Below are 17,239 nucleotides of genomic sequence, written 5' to 3' on the forward strand. Positions count from 1 at the left end.
TGCTTGGATTCCTTTCTCTTTTGTATATGTTTATCTAGTATAGGATCTTGGTTTGTAGTTTCTGTGAGGTTCATATATAATACCCTATGTATATAGCAGTTTGTATTGAGTGGATGGTCACTTAAGTTCATACACATTCTAAAAGCACTATGTTTTTACTCCCTCCTCTACATTTTATGTATATGACAATCATATTTCACATCTTTCTATTTGTGAGTCTCTTAAGTAATTTTTTAGGTAAGTTGATTTTGCTACTTTTTTCTTTTAAGCTTCATACTGGCTTTATAATGATTGATCTATTGTCTTTGTGTTTGCTTTTACCTGTGAAATTTTTTCCTTGAATCCTTTCTGCCTATTTATGGCCTTTTCTTTTCTACTTAAAAATAGTCCCTGTATCATTTCTTGTATGGCTAGTTTCGTGGGCAACTCCTTTAACTTTTGTTTGTCAGGGAAACTCTAGCTCTCCTTCAATTCTGAATGAGACTTGCCAGGTAGAGTTTTCTTAGTTTGTAGATTTTTTCTTTTCAGCACTCTGAATATGTCATTTCACTTCTTTCTGGCCTGAAAAATGTCTGCTAAAAAAATCAGCAGATAGCTATTTATGGGGTCTGCCTTGTATGTAACTATATGTTTTTCTGTTACTGCTTTTAAGATTCTCTCCTTATCTCTATTTTTTTATATTTTAGTTATTATGTGTCTTTGTGTGGACCATCTTGGGCTCATCTTCTGGGAGGCTTTTGTGCTTCCTGAATGTCTGTTTTATTCCCTGTGTTAGGGAAATTTTCAGCTATTATTTCTTCAAATATGTTTTCTGCCCCCCTGCTTTTCTCCTCTGGGGACTCCCATAATGCAAATGTTTATATGTATGATGTTTTCCAGAGGCCTTTTTGGGTACCATCATTTTTTAAATCCTTTTGTATGTTCAGCTTGGGGGCTTTCTACTGGCCTGTCTTCCAGATTGCTGATCCATTCTTCTGAATCCTCTGATCTGCTCTTGATCCCCTCAAGCATATTTTTCCTTTCAGTTATTCTGTTTTTCAGCTTTTTTTTGTTCTCTTTTAAATTTTTTATCTCTTTGTTGAAGTTCTCACTGACTTCATCATCCACTGTCCTTCAGTGTCCCACTGAGCATCTTTGACCACTACTTTGCACTGTTTATTAGGCAGATTACTTGTCTCTGTTTTGTTTAATTCTTTTTCTGAGGTTTTGTCCTGTTACTTCATTTGGAACATATACCTCCACCTCCTCATTATTCTTTCTATGTATTAGGTAGTCAGTCCGCTGTGCCTATGTGTCCTAGTCCTAAAGTAGTGGCTTTATTAGAAGGTGTCTCATGGGGCCCAGTAGTGCAGTCCTTCTGAGTCACCAGAACCAAGTGCTCCTGGGGTGTTCCCTCTGTGGCCTGTGTTGTGCTCTCTCCTGTTGTGACTAGGCAGAGACGGCTGTGGATGTGCTTGTGGGTGGGACTGGCCCTCTGCCCAGCTGCCTGCAGTGACCAGTCATGACCACTGTGGGCACACTGGTGGGCACAGCCAGACTTCCATCTGGTGGTCTGAGAGGCGTGGCTGTAGCTGCAGGGGGATTGCTGGTGGATGAGGCGACCTTTGGTGCAGCTGGTTAAGAGGCCTCATTGCACCTGCAGCTGGTGTGCTGGGGGGCAGGGCTGGCTCCATCCTGACCACGGCTGCCTGCCAGTTATGGCAGGAGCCACTTTGGAGGAGAGCCAGCAGGGACAGGTGGGTTGGGTGGGGCTGGTCTGAAGGGAACCCTGGGGTGGGGCATAGTGTTAGCAAGGTAGATGGATAGTGTCAGAACTGGTTCCTGCCAGTGCTGGGCCAACAAGACTGAAGACGGGCAAAAGTAAAAAATGATACCTACTAGCATTTCCCATAATGTATTCAAAAATTTCTTTGTAGAGTATTAGTCAATAGAATAGATCCTGGGTTCCAACCCTGACTTCATTATTTACTAGTTTTATATCATTAAGGAAGTTAAAACTTAAGTGTCATAGTTCCCTCAGCCCTAAAATGAGAATATTAGTACCTATCTCATATGGTTATTTTTTATTTGAATGAGCTACTACATATAAGGCAGCACAATGCCTGACATTCAATATATGTTATTATTTGTATTACTTTTTTTATGTAATTCTTTTATTTTAACTTTTTTGAATATTTGTTTATTTTTGAGAAAGAGAGAGAGAACGTGGGCAGGGGAGGGGCAGAGAGAGAAGAAGACAGAGAATCTAAAGCAGACTCCAGGCTCTGAGCTGTCAGCAGAGAGTCTGATATGGGGCTCAAACTCATGGGCCGTGAGATCGTGAGCTGAGCCAAAGTTGGACACAACCAACTGAGCCACCCAGGCGCCCCTCTTTTTGGTTGAATTCTGTTTACTTACATGTAAAATCCTTTTCCTTAACTCTTTTATTTTTAGATTTTTAATAATTCCTACTTCCAAATATTTCTTATTCTCACTTATTTTACTATGAGGTTAGATCTAAATATAAAAATCTGTATAAAAATTATCTTTGTGACTAGTTATTGATATTAAAATTGAGGGGTCCCTGAATGAGTCAGCTGGTTGAGTGTCCAGCTCTTGATTTTGGCTTAGGCTGTGATCCCAGGGTTATGGGATCAAGCCCTGCATTAGACTTTGTGCTGAGAGTGGAGCCTGTTTGAGATTCTCTCTCCCCCTCTGCCCCTACCCCCAGCTTGTGCTCTGTCTCTCTCTCTCTCCAAAATAAAAAACAAATATATATATACATTTTATTTTCATTTCATGCTTTCGCTGCACATGCGCATATGTGTGTGTATGCTACATACATGCACCTGCATAGTGTATGTTTATGTTTTCAGCTGTGCCTCTCTGGGCCCTTTGGTTCTTTCCATCATTTGTTCATTTCCTATAAGTAAAGATAGTCCCTGTGATATCTTACCAAAAATTGTTTTTTCTCTCATAGGAGGAGGCCTCAAAATAAAATGAAAAAATCTCCTGTGGGCAGCTGGCGTTCCTTTTTCAACTTGGGGAAATCATCGTCTGTTTCTAAGCGGAAGTTGCAGCGGAATGAGAGTGAGCCTTCCGAGATGAAAGCCATGGCTCTGAAAGGTTGGTGCTCTCCTGCCCTCCTGTGCTTGGCTGCCAGGACCGCAGCCCGCGTGGCCGCTCCACGCTGCCCATCCCGGGGCGCACTCTGGGTCCGTGGTCGCTGTATTGTGCTGACGTGCTGCAGCACGGTGTGTCCCAGATGTGCTGCTCCCCGCAGATTGTGTTTTTGTCCAGACGCACACACAAACACGTAGAAGTACCCACTTCCTTGCAGCAACTATGTAGATTATATAGAATGGGAATGTGGTTAAAATTCACAACTACTCATAACATAGTTTGTATATTGCTGCTAACACAAAATAACTGCTATGGTGTTTAAGTTGATTAATCTATATTTTACAGATTTAAAATGTGACAAAACTATATTTCAACATGGAAGGAAAGTGATGTTTATTTTGAACATAGTAAGTTCGACATGCCCAAGAGGTGATTAGTAGTATGGGTCTGGAATTCAGTAAATGGGTTTAGTATTAGTAGAAATATGGATTCAGAAGTCATCAGCAAATACTCAAGGGTGAAAACTCTAGTGAGAGATTTTAGGGAAGAGCCTGTTGAGTGAGAGAAGCAGGTGGGGAGCTGCATCCTGAGAAAAGCAGTGCTTAAAGGACTGGAAACAGCAGAGTTGTTGTGAAAAGAGTAAGAGGAAATGATTACAGAAGGGCAGGCAGAGGACAAAAGGGATGAGTGTGATGACCAGAAATCATGGAGCAGGTGTTTAAAGAGAAAGTGTCACCAGTGTTGAGCGTGGCCAAGAGGTAAATGAGGATGATGATATTTAACAAACAAGATCCAACAAGTAATCAAGGCATGGTGTTAGTCTCCTAGGGCTGCCATAAAAAGTTGCCACAAATTGGGTAACTTAAACCAACAGAAATTTATCTCCTCATAGTTCTGTAGGCTAAAAGTTTGAAATTGAGGTGTCAGCAAGGCCATATTCCCTTCAAAGGATCTAGGGAAGAATCTTTCCTCCCCTCTTCCAGCTCCTGGTGGCTCCTGGCAACATCACTCCACTCTCCTCCTATCTTTGGCCTCCTTGGTCTCTCTGTGTCCTCTCTGCTTAGAAGGACACCAGTCATTGGATTTAGGGCTTACCCTAAATCTAGTATGACATCATCTTAAGATATCATACTACTCTTTAGGAAATACAAAGGGAAGAAGTTTTAAAATTTATCTGTATTCTCAAGTTCATACATAATCTTCTAGAAGAGATTTTTCACATAGGAAACCATTTAAAAACCATACAGCTCCTTATATAATATAATGTTTAAATTGAAAATGATTGTCAAAAAGTAAAGCTGATCACTCTTGGGAGTTTAAATATGTTTAGAGACAACCCCTGTTTTTTTCCTCTACATCTGTAACAGTGAATAAAACTTGACACTCTTTGGATTTGGTCCTTCAGGTGGCAGGGCAGAAGGAACCCTCCGTTCAGCTAAAAGTGAAGAATCTCTTACTTCTCTCCATGCAGTCGATGGTAAGACTAAAAACATCAATTATTTTATTCTGTATTTCATAAAAGAACACAATTGAGCATATTTAATAAGTATATGCTTAATAAATAGGCTGTAGACTATCATTTCCAAAGAATCCTAATATCTGTTTAGTATTGTCCATTGATGTTTTCATATATAGTACCAGTCTCTAATTTCTTCACTTGAATGATTGTTATTCAATTTACATAAAAACAGGTGAAATGTCTTAAGTTGCCCATTTATATTTATTAATGCCCAGTGGAAATGATATTATTAGTATTTCTTTCTTTAGTTTTCATGAAAGCACAGTTTTACAAAGTATAAAATTAAGCAGCTTTGATACTCAGATTAATAGTCTTTTGTCTTGTAAATGGCTTAACCTGACATTGAATTTCATAGATCAGATTGATTATAGGCAGTCCTCATTATCTGAAGATAGATCCTCAGTATGAGGAGAGGGAAACTTAAAAGTGAATCCTCTTAAAATGGGGACCAAAATTTTAATGAAGAGTATAAAATGGTTTGATTGCAACTCGACAAAACTAAAAATTATGAAAGTGAGTTTTTTAAGCCCCTACTTGGCAGGGTTCTGGTTGCAATTATGTACTAAGTTTTAGAGTGAACAATGGACTTCAATATTGGAAGGACATATAACTTTTATTGACAAAACTATATAATAGCAAATAGGACATCCTTTGTTTAATGTTTGGCATATGTGGCAGGATTGTAAAGAAGGCCCTTTTGGGGCTTCTAGGGGGCTCAGTCAGTTAAGTGTCAGACTCTTGATTTTGGCTCAAGTCATGATCTCATGGTTTTGGGATCCTGAGTCCGAGCCCTGAGTTGGGCTCCATGCTCACCGTGGAGCCTACTTAAGAGTCTCTCTCTCTTATTCTCTTTCCCTCTTTTCCTTCCCTCTATCCCTCCCCCATTTGCGCTCACTCACCATGCACTCACTTGCTCTCTCTCTCAAAAAAAAGAAGGCCTTTTTTACAGCAATAATCAGGAACTACACTGATTTCCCAACTTAATCTGTTGATATTAAGATCGTGTGTTTTGAGGTGTCCTGGGTGTCACCATGCTAATCATGTTGGTCAGCTTTCTCATCTTTATTTATTAGCTCTTGTAACTCTCAGATCCTCATCAACCAGTGGCTCCGCTTCTGATTCAAGAAATCTTTACACATCCCTTGAGTCGGGTGTCTGACACCTTAAGGGTTTTCTGAGATGTTCTGTTTCAAAGCAGATAAGAGAATGATTCACAAATATAGTGAAATGGGCTGGGTGGATGCCATTATTAAGCAGAAAGTAATACTTTAGGAGAGATTACTTTTGTAAGTGGTTAACACATTAGTGAATATATTTATCTGCCTCTTTATAGTATATTTTCAATACGGCAATTCTAATAATTGTGATAGAATGCTGGGATAGAGGGTTTCTTTTACCGGTTGGATATTTAGCAATATCATAAAATCATGTAACAGTCTACTCTTGAAGGACTCTGCCTGAGAAACTTAAAGCCTATCCTTATTAAAGAAAAAAATGAAATTATTTTTGTTTAAGTATCTGGAAAGAATCCTGTACTAAGTATATGTAAATACTTGATGGAATTATAGTTTTTGTAGTTGAGATGTTTGGTTTTTAGAAATGTGGTTATTATGAGGATTTTTCCTGCCAAAAAAAACAAAAACAAAAATTCCCTTTGTTGTTTATCCAAAGTACTATTTTAAGTGGTTAATTCTATCTTAGAAGTCATGTGTAAGATGAGTGATAAACTAAGACCAAGAGAAATGAAATCTTGCCCAAGGTCACAACAGGAGACAATGTTGGACTTGTAGTAGAATCTAAGAGTTCTGAGTCCTTTTTCCTGTTGAAACTGTCAAAGGCTGCCCTTTCCCTCTGATTATTATCAGATGTTTTTGTTATTTAGCTTTTGGTTTGGGAGTTCCATCTGTATACCCCAAGAGACAATTTCTGGAAAGAAACTGGGAAGTAACATTTTCTACCCCACAGAATGCGTTACTACTATATTGAGTAGGTGACTTATCATGGTGTTGTATATTGTGTATTCTGTGCATTCACACTTTGATATTGTTACCCATTTTTGCCAGGTGATTCCAAGCTGTTCCGACCCCGAAGACCCAGATCTAGCAGTGACGCACTGAGTGCCTCTTTTAACGGAGAGATGCTGGGGAACCGCTGTAACTCCTACGATAATCTGCCCCACGACAATGAGAGTGAGGAGGAAGTGGGGCTGCTCCACATTCCAGCTCTTCTGTCTTCTCACGCAGCTGAGGACGTTGACTTGAGCCCACCAGACATTGGAGTAGCCAGCCTGGATTTCGATCCCATGTCATTTCAATGTAGTCCCCCTAAGGCTGAATCAGAATGTCTGGAGAGTGGTGCTTCCTTTTTAGATTCATTAGGATATTCCAAGGATATACCAAGTACCAGTAAGAAGGATACAGAAGCAGGCGGTAGCCAGTCTCAGACTCCAGGAAGCACTACAAGTTCTGAAGCCGTCTCTCCTATACAGGAGAAACTGAGTCCATTCTTTACCCTGGACTTGAGCCCAACTGAAGAGAAATCATCCAAGCCATCCTCATTCACTGAAAAGGTTGTCTACGCTTTCTCTCCAAAGATTGGACGGAAACTAAGCAAATCACCTTCAATGAACATATCTGAGCCAATCTCAGTGACTCTTCCCACTCGGGTATCCGAAGTCCTTGGTACGGTGTCAAATACAGCAGCTCCGAATGCATCTTCTCCAACATGGAACAAAAGTGTTGAAGAAAGTGATGTCATAAATAGATCCCCCACCCAGGTAGTAAAGATGAAAACAAAAGACAGAGAGGCCCAAGAAGGCTGTGAGCCTGAAGTCCAGCCCCTAGACCAGGCGGCTGCTGCGGAAGTAGAGTCACCAGGGAAAGAGGAGCAGGCCGCCTCAAGCAGTCAGAGTAAGGCTGTACCTTCTGGACAGACTCAGACAGGTACCATTTGTTTTCCTCCCTTCTTTCTTTAAGCTAAGAGGGATCATCAATCCTGTGTGCCATCTGTGCCTTTTAAGAGAGAAATTTGCTCCACAGCTAGCCTTTAATCAAAGAGAATGTTTTTCTGGGTGGTGCTGATGTCTCAAAGCCCTAAATTAAAATCAGTCAAACAAAAATCCCCCAAAGGACTAATGGTCCTGCTTCAGACCTTCATAAAATCCCCTGTTAAAGTCCTTGGACAGTCAGAATCCATGGATAATTTTTGCACAACTTCGTAGCTCTTGATTCTGTTTTCTCTTCTAATAAAAATACCTATAGTATATAGCCTTACAAGTTAACCAGCCAGCCTACACCATCAAATGTAAAACAAAAAAACAAAAACAAAAAAAAACAATTCCTAATAACAGTCTTCAGGCACTTGAAGCTTGTTTTCTAAGCAATCTTTTCTGAACCAGATGAGGGACCTGCTTTTTTCCCCCCTCATCTTTGTAGGAATTCAAGAGGAGATTGCAATCTTTAAACAATTTGTTTTAGTTTTCCTTCTGAACCAGATGTGTTTTCTACAGCATTTGCATGTGGGATGGAAGATCGTGGATTGCCATTTTGAAATATGGAAGGCACCTATTTTATAGTGATCAGATGGGGAGTGTTTGGCTTTCCAGTACAGGATAACACAAGCTGCCTTTTCACTCTCATTTTCTTTCCCAATTTCCCACCAGGAGCAGTTACCCATGACCCCCCTCAGGATTCCGTTCCTGTCAGTTCAGTCTCTCTTATCCCACCACCACCGCCTCCGAAAAACGTTGCCCGCCTGTTGGCGCTAGCATTGGCTGAGTCTGCACAGCAAGCCTCAACTCAGTCACTGAAGAGACCAGGGACTTCTCAGGCTGCTTATGGGAGTTCTGGAGACCTAGCAGTGGCTACAAGCGAAGATAAACTGCCTAGTTCCTACTCTAGCATCACTCTAGAGAAAGCCTATTACCAAACTGGTAGGCCAACAGAGGAATCCCGCCTCCAGAGCGATGTATCTGGGAACTGTGACCAGCCTCTAGCAGACACAGCAATTGGGAACCACACCCATTCCAGTACAACTGAATCCGGGGAGCAGCTCCACCAGGCAGACTTACCAGGGAATCCTCCACATCGAACCTACTTATCCGGGGACCCAGAAAAGGCCAGAATCGCTTCAGTTCCCTTAACAGACTCCAAGTCTGATGATCACATAAGCATCCCTGAAGATCAGTCTGGGAAGACCAGTATGCCAACTGTCTCCTTCATGGATCAGGACCATTCTCAGCTTCTTTTCTATAGTGGAGAACAGCCTCCTTATCTTGGTGCAAGTGTGGATAAACCCCATCCCCCTTCAGAACTTACAGACAAATCTCCCACACCTTCTAATTTGCTGAAGGACAAAATCTACCCTCCTTCTGGGTCCCCCGAAGAGAATACCAGCACCGCTGCCATGGCCTACATGACAGCCACCCCAGTGGTGGCTGAACTAAGCACCAGGGAAGCCAGCTGGGATGTTTGTGAACAACCCACCACCGCTGATTTCACAGCCACCACACTCCAGCGGCCTCACAGAACTAGCCGCCCCCTTCCCCCACCTCCGACCCAGAGGCCAGCGGAGCCGCTGCCAGTCATGGGGCAGGTACAAGCGATGGCCAACACAGGATTAAGTAATTCCCACAAGGTAAGGAGGGGAGGGATTTGGGGAGATGAAGGAAACCTTTTCCAAAGGTATGTCACTTAGCAGCATGTGTGCTGTTACCTTTGAGTCAGAAATGACATTTATTTTAAGTCCTGTGGCAGGTTGCCACAAAAAGTTTCCTGGCTGAGGTTGGACCCTGCCTTTACCCTGATGCTGGTTTTTGTGAGAAAGGAGCAGTTACTCAGTGACTATAGTTGAACTCTGCCTGCTTTCCTTTCTTCCCAAAGCATCTAGGTGCTTTCTTCTTAGTAATACAGAGAGGTCATGATCAAATAATTCAGATTGGGCTGCAGGGCTTTTTTTTCTTCCAACTCCATCAGTGACTCATTGTGACTTCGGGCAAGTCATTTAACCACCCTCTGCCAATTATTCACACGTGCACAATGAACGTGCTTTATTCTCAAGACATTCGTAAGCCTTTCTGCTTTACAGACGTTTTAGAAATGTGAGAGATTACAGCATTTTAGGTCTTTTTGTGATGCTCCTGGCATCAGCCAGCAGGCTGTCCTGCAGCCAGACATCTGTTTTGACGAGATGGTGTTGAATGCAGAATGCTAACGTTTCTTCTGCATTTTCTCGTGTTTTAGAAAAGTACCCCACGTGTTTCGTGGTCACCTTGAACAAAAAGGACTTCAGTATCTAGTCTTCAGTGGAGGCTGCAGTTTCTAGCAGCTGCTTCTCAAGGAGAGCATATTTGCAGTATCACTGTGAGGGTCACGTTTGGCCTGAGCTGTTATAGACAAGGGTGGAATAGAAGGCAGGGAGAGACAGTAACTGGCTGATTTGAATGGCACATCAGACAGGTCACTTCCTTACCCTTCCCTAGATCTGAGGGCTTAAACTACTACTACGTGTCACTGTCACTTCAAAAATCTCTCTAGCTAGGATGAACTCTCTTTGTTTAACAAAATGTTCTTGACATTGAGACTGAGCTAGATGGATAGATGAGGTATATATTTTTGAGCTTGACTATACATAAAAAATTTGTTTTTTAATGTTTACTTTTTAGAGAGACAGAGAGCATGAATAGGGGACCGGCAGAGAGAGGGAGGAGACACAATCCAAAGCAGGCTCTGGGCTCTGAGCTGTCAGCACAGAGCCCAATGCTTTGAACCCACAAACTGCGAGGTCATGAGACCATGACCTGAACCAAAGTCGGATGCTGAGCTGACTGAGCCCCCCAGGTGCCCCTGAGCTTGACTGTACTTAAACTAAACCTCTGTTTTGGTCTGCATGTGAAGATCATGTCCTAGCCAGCCTCGTCTCACAATGAAGACCCCTTGTAAGTTAGAACAGGTTTCTAAGGATGGTAATGGCTGCTGCGCCAGGGGCACCACAGACCTTCTCTTCCTGGGTAACAACCCGAAGCAGTGGGGACAGATTGGCCGACCATCCTGTCCAGTGCCACCACATGGCTGGGGAAATTTCATGCCACTACCCCAAATAGCCTTAGCATGTGGGTTACAAATTGAATAGTGTTTGATTCCACAGAGGGGAGCATAAAAAACATGCTCACAATGTGGTCATCTCTCTCAATAGGTTCAAGTATTTCCAGCTCCAGAGAGACCACCTGAACCCAGAGCCATGGATGACCCTGCACCTGTCCTGGTCGGTGATAGCAGCACGGCCACTCAGTGTCCCATGTCTACTCCCGCTCTCCAGCCAGGCCTGCCTGAGAAGGTGCGGGAAGGTGCCAGGGCCCCGCCACTGCACCTGCGTGCCGAGTCTGTCCCCGTGTACTCGTCCTGTGGCTTTACCACACCGGTGCCCCCCACCAGGACGATGGAGAGTAAAATTGCCGCTGCCATCCACTCCGGTAGTGCAGACCCTGCCGGCAGCTCCGGCTATCACCCCTTTGTCCCTGCTTCCTCGGCTTCTGTGGATGATGTTTTGCCTTTACCACTTCCTGTCCCACAACCTAAGCATGCTTCTCAGAAAACGGCTTATTCCACCTTTACGAGGCCAGATGTCACCACTGAACCCTTTGGTCCAGAAAACTGTTTGCATTTCAGTATGATTCCAAACTGCCAGTACCGTCCCCAGAGCGTACCTCCACATCACAACAAATTGGAGCAACACCAGGTGTACGGTGCCAGATCAGAGCCACCAGCCTCCATGGGACCTCGTTATAACACCTACGTGGCCCCGGGAAGAAACGCGTCTGGACATCACTCTAAGCCATGCAGCCGAGTTGAGTATGTATCTTCTTTGGGCTCCTCTGTTAGGAGTGGTTGTTACCCTGAAGATATTCCTCCATACCCTACCATCCGGAGGGTGCAGTCTCTCCATGCCCCTCCATCTTCCATGATTCGCTCGGTTCCCATTTCACGGACAGAAGTCCCCCCAGACGATGAACCAGCCTACTGCCCAAGACCCCTGTACCAATACAAGCCATATCAGTCCTCCCAGGCCCGCTCAGATTATCACGTCACTCAGCTTCAGCCTTACTTTGAGAATGGCCGGGTCCACTACCGGTATAGCCCATACTCCAGTTCTTCTAGCTCCTATTACAGTCCAGAAGGAGCCCTGTGTGACATGGACCCCTACAGCACAGTACAGCTGAGGCCCCTTCACCGCCTACCCAGTCGCGATTTTGCCTTCTACAATCCTAGGCTGCAAGGAAAGAACTTGTACAGTTACGCTGGTGTGCTCCCACGTCCCCGGGCCAACGTGACCAGCTATTTCTCTGGTAATGACCATAATGTAGTCAACATGCCTCCAGCTGCTGAAGTAAAGCACACATACACCTCATGGGATCTTGAGGACATGGAAAAATACCGCATGCAGTCTATCCGGAGAGAGAGCCGTGCTCGGCAGAAAGTGAAAGGGCCTGTCATGTCCCAGTATGATAACATGACTCCAGCCGTGCAGGATGACCTGGGTGGGATCTATGTCATCCACCTCCGTAGTAAATCAGATCCTGGGAAAACTGGACTTCTCTCAGTGGCAGAGGGAAAAGAGGGGCGGCACGCTGCCAAGGCCGTCAGTCCCGAGGGAGAGGACCGCTTCTACAGGAAGCATCCAGAGCCAGAGTTCGATAGAGCCCACCACCACGGAGGATATGGCAACGGACAGTCGGAGAAGCCATCCCTCCCTCAGAAGCAGAGTAGCCTCAGGAACAGGAAGCTTCACGACATGGGCTGTAGTCTCCCTGAGCACAGGGCACATCAGGAAGCAAGCCATAGGCAGTTATGTGAATCAAAAAATGGGCCACCTTACCCCCAAGGGGCTGGCCAGTTAGATTATGGGCCCAAAGTGATTCCGGACACTTCTGAGCCAGTCAGCTATCATAACTCTGGAGGGACATACATGACATCAGGGCAGGAGTCTCTGAGACTGAACCACAAAGAGGTGAGGCTCTCCAAAGAGCTAGAGAGGCCTCGAGCTAGGCAGCCTCCCGCCCCAGAGAAACACTCCAGAGACTGCTACAAAGAGGAGGAACACCTCGGCCAGTCAGTAGTCCCACCCCCGAAACCAGAGCGGAGTCATAGCCTGAAGCTCCACCATACTCAGCATGCGGAAAGGGACCCGGCTGTGCTGTACCAATACCAAACACACGGCAAGCGCCAGGGCGGCGTGACTATTGTGTCCCAATATGACAACCTGGAGGGTTACCACTCCCCACCCCAGCACCAGCGAGGAGGCTTCGCGGGAGGAGCAATGGGGACCTATGTGCCCTCTGGCTTCCCCCACCCACAAAACAGGACATACGCTACGGCTCTGGGGCAGGGGGCCTTCCTGCCCACAGAGTTGTCCTTGCAGCACCCCGAAACACAGATCCATGCAGAATGAGCCCTGGAGCAATAGAGTTGAAGCAGCCTCTGCTGGACAGTGGACTGTTCTATTTTTTTCAGTAACCAAAAAGATTAAAAAAAATAATAAAGAGCTACAGTTCCCCCCTGACCACATTAAATACAAAAAAAAAAAAAAAAGAAAAAGAAAAATCACCATTTTCCCCTTCCCTGCTTCATCACCACCTCATCCATCAATAGACTGATTTTTGTCATTAAAAGAAATCTGAATGATTGTAAAGCACTGTGTTGAAAACCTAGTGAAGAAATTTGTCACAGATCATACTTGCCATATGGGGCTAATTTTGTAAGAGCCTGAGGACTGCCTTTCACCGAATTTGAATTTAACTTTGTCCTTAGTGTTTGCTATATAGCGCAGAGCAGTTTCTGTCTATTTCCTGGGAGGCTTTTGCATTTTCTGTGGCATTCCTCTGTACTTTTTCAGTAGCCATGCAAGTGCCCAGACTGACATGACACTCCGTTTCTCTCACTTCCTTCTTCCTGACTTGGAAGGGTCTGGTGTGTTAAATTCAAAAGGAGAAAAACTTCTCCCTGATCCTTCAGATAAGTCTGTCAGACAATTAGCACATTATAATTACAAAAAACAATAAAGAAATTAAGACTTGAAGCATTTTAATAAAGAGTCATCATAAAATGTCAGGCCATTTAGACCCAAGCTGAACCACATCCTTTTCGTCCGTCCTTCTCAGAGTCGTTCCTTGCAGTTTGGTGGGCAGGCTGAGGTCCACTGCAGAAGGGATTCTAAAGTGAGAAGTAAAGAAGCTTCGTAGGCAGAACTCAGTGAACTTTGTTAGCGCCATAAAACCCCTGTCAGTGCTTCAGATGTGTTTGCTGCCTTCAGTAATTTTGTTTCTCTCAATAATATTTGATAAATTGTAATCCTAGTAAAACATCTCACACCATTTGTTCTGGAAAGCAACTTTTCCCCACCATTGGGAGAAAACAAACAAACCCAGCATGGCTTGACTGGATAAATACACATTGTTTATCATGATTACAATTTCCATGTTAATTTCTGTTTCTAAACCAGAGTACAGGTTTCTTGGGAACTCTTAAAGTAGCTACAAATTACCTGTTAGTAAACTTCAGGCCCCTGCAATAATCACACTGAGTACACATCCCGGTCGCACCAGAATTCGGGCATTCCACTGTTTACGTCCTAAGGGATTCACAGGCTGTTTGTTCACGCTGTACTTGGGCGACCACAGTCGTCCTTAATCACCATTTACACCAGCATCTCAGGAATAGCCGTTACAGCTCTGCGGGCACGTTGAACATGATGAGTACCCAGGACTTTCTTTTGAAAGTCGAATTCCCGATTAGAGCAGGAACAGACAACTGTCTGGCCTGACCCCATTCCATCTTCTCAACACCCCCTGCCCCGCTAAGCACATACACGCCAGACTGACAAGGCAGTCCTATGCTTACAAACGAGTTTAGATTGTCGTGGCATTCCATAACTCTCAGTAATACTTGAGTTTTGTCCATGCACATGTTTTAAACACTCAGTTTGTAGAAGACACTAGGAGAATTTCATTCCATTTACTGGATGATTGCTGCTCTGGCTTTTTAAAACTTGGAATTAACTTTTATTTAGAGCAAAGGAAGAAATCTTTTAAGAGGCTAAATTCATGCTGCTATTATTGCTGTGAAATTGTATAAAGGTTAGGATTCCTGCCAGTTTTTTTTATTTAAAAGAAAATCATGTGATTGCATTTTAAGGGTTTATATTTAGAAAAAAATAAAGTTTTAAGAACAGATTTATTTATATATGGAGATACTCTATAAGGTTTTCTTTTGTTTCCCAGAATTGATGAGAGGAATTCATTCAATAAAGATCATGGTAGCAGTCCTGAAATGCTGACCTGTGAAAGGTCTGTGGAAATGGAGGTCTCTAGATTAAACATGTAGACATAATGGGGAGATAGTCACAGTGTTAGGAAACCCGATAGGATACTTCCTTCTAGCACACAAATACGCCAGGTGCTACATACAGGACTTTGATCTTTGCTGAGTATGCAGCATCAACTTTTTTTTTTAACCTTAACCATCTTTTTGTCAAGTAGGCAATGCACTGCCCCTCTGAGGTCACACATGCCCTGTAAGTTCTCACCAGCAGCACAGAGTGTAGAAAGGAGCCGGTATGACGAGCGGGTACAGATGGTGCTAGTAACGGAGAGCCCATTAAGAGGTTACTGAAGGAGTCCTGTGCAGTTTTCATATTTGTGGATTTGTTGTCACACACATGTTTACTCCTGAACCTAAGTCTGTTTTATGAATACTAAGCTTAATTCTTCAAAGCAATTACTTTATTAATGTCTTACGGGCTTAGAAATATCAGGTGAATATTTTGAATACAGAATAATGACCCAAATTACTGGTATAATCGTGAAACACAAACTTCAGGTGAAATCTAGAGTTGTGTCCCTTAATGTATGTAGATACAGCCTTAATTTTGGAGTCAGTTCGAGGGACTTTGCCTGTATCTTTCCCTTTCTGGTCTAAGTAGGGCAGAAAGTGCATGGCAAATCACTGTGAGCCAGGTTACCTCAGCATAGTTCACCTTGTGTGTGACTTCACAAGCAGTAATTAACTGTTCAAGCTTTGATACGGAGCATTGTGATCAAGGAAATGGAGCTACCCTTATGCATCAAACCCATAATTGAATTCAATTGGTATTTTCTTAGCCATGTCTCCTGATTTTATCTTTTTGGCAAAATGTCTCAGTTGATTTGACTAAAACAAATACTCCCTGGACATCTGGCCAGAGACTTTGCCGATAGCCCCAGAGATGCCATTTTCTTACTAATTTCATTCGAGTCTTACTGCTTATTGTATTCTATTTCCTTTTAAACATGCAAGTCTCCAGGACTGCAGGATGATCCTGCAGAGCTTTTTTTTTTTTTAAAGTTAGAGTCAGGTTGAGAAATTCTAGGACAATGTAAAGAAGAGGGACCATTAATCTGAGTGGAGATAGAAGAGTAGGTGACCACTTTGGAAGCAGCAATAGATGCATATGGTGTACATTTGGAATTTGCCCATTAGAGTTAAAAAAGGAGCCTGCAAAATCCATATATTTGTTCCTAGCCCTGTTAATCAATCATTCATTATGTTGGCCAAGTATCTTCTGAGCAGTGTGTGTAAGGAAATAATAAGAAAAGCAAAAGTATGTCAGAAAGTTACTTTCCAAATGGTTAGAGGCATGTGATTTTCAATACTGTGTGTTATGGAAATGTCAGGAATGGTATATTTTAATGTCAGTGTGCACAGAGGGTCTTTTTTCCTTTTCTGATTAGTACTGTTAGCGTTCAAAGAATAAAAATGGTTGTTTTACAGTTTAGATTCTAAGGTAGCAAAACCTGATTTTTCAGCCATGACCTGCATGAGAGAAGCATCCTAGGAAGTCTTAGATCATACTTTTGAGTTCTTAACTTTAATTTATATAGTGTTTTTTATGTTTTAATATTTTTGTGAACTGGTGTAAATTGTTAATGCATATAAGCTTGTGTATTTTTGTAAATAGTTTTGTGATTTATTTCTTGACCCATATGTAAATATTTAGAGTCTCATTTCTTCAAAACTTATTTGAAGCTGAGTTGTGGGTTTGGGGTTTTGTTTGTTTCTTTGTTTTGGTTGGGGGAGGGGGGAGAGAAGAGATTTTGTACTCCGATAATCCAGATGGAGATATCTTGTGGTTGAAAGCAAATGTCCCACTGAAAGCAATTCAAATATCAACAAAATTATTTCAGGTTAAAACAGACTTCTTTGTGTATGTGTTTCCTTTTTAACCTAGTATGTCTATAACAAAATAGGGTAATTGGGGATATTCAACAACCTCCAAATCTGAGTGTATGATACAGATTATTGTACCAAATGGAATACATCATTTGAGGGAAGAGGTTTAATGTCTCCTGTTTTCATATCTCTTTGCCACAGTGTGCTGCCTGGCCAGGTTTTCCCAGGTCAAACAGTCTCTTAGAAAGGCAGAGACCTATTGCACTGAGCTGGAAAGCATAGACAGACTTGCCCCACCTTGCCACACCGCTGCTGTGACCTGACTCCCAAGCTGCCAGTGTCCAGGAAACTGAATTGGCTTCTTAGCTCAGGAGCCCTCCACAAGGGGATCCAAAATAACTGCCACATGTCCAAAGAT

General features: G+C 43.0%; 1 protein-coding gene across 3 annotated transcripts in view; it reads left to right on the plus strand.

The window, feature by feature from the left end:
* Positions 1–16,846, plus strand: part of ARHGAP32 (Rho GTPase activating protein 32) — a 197,383-nt gene extending 180,537 nt beyond the window's left edge. For all 3 annotated transcript variants that reach the window (XM_029957580.1, XM_029957581.1, XM_029957582.1), the window contains 5 exons: positions 2,960–3,105; positions 4,508–4,579; positions 6,685–7,563; positions 8,283–9,256; positions 10,814–16,846. In XM_029957580.1, the coding sequence (XP_029813440.1) occupies positions 2,960–3,105; positions 4,508–4,579; positions 6,685–7,563; positions 8,283–9,256; positions 10,814–13,066 (4,324 nt within the window). In that variant the 3' untranslated portion in view covers positions 13,067–16,846. The remainder of the gene's footprint in view (positions 1–2,959; positions 3,106–4,507; positions 4,580–6,684; positions 7,564–8,282; positions 9,257–10,813) is intronic.
* Positions 16,847–17,239: the final 393 nt, after the last annotated feature.

The sequence above is a fragment of the Suricata suricatta genome, chromosome 11, assembly GCF_006229205.1.
Source record: "Suricata suricatta isolate VVHF042 chromosome 11, meerkat_22Aug2017_6uvM2_HiC, whole genome shotgun sequence".
Classification (NCBI taxonomy): Eukaryota; Metazoa; Chordata; class Mammalia; order Carnivora; family Herpestidae; genus Suricata; species Suricata suricatta.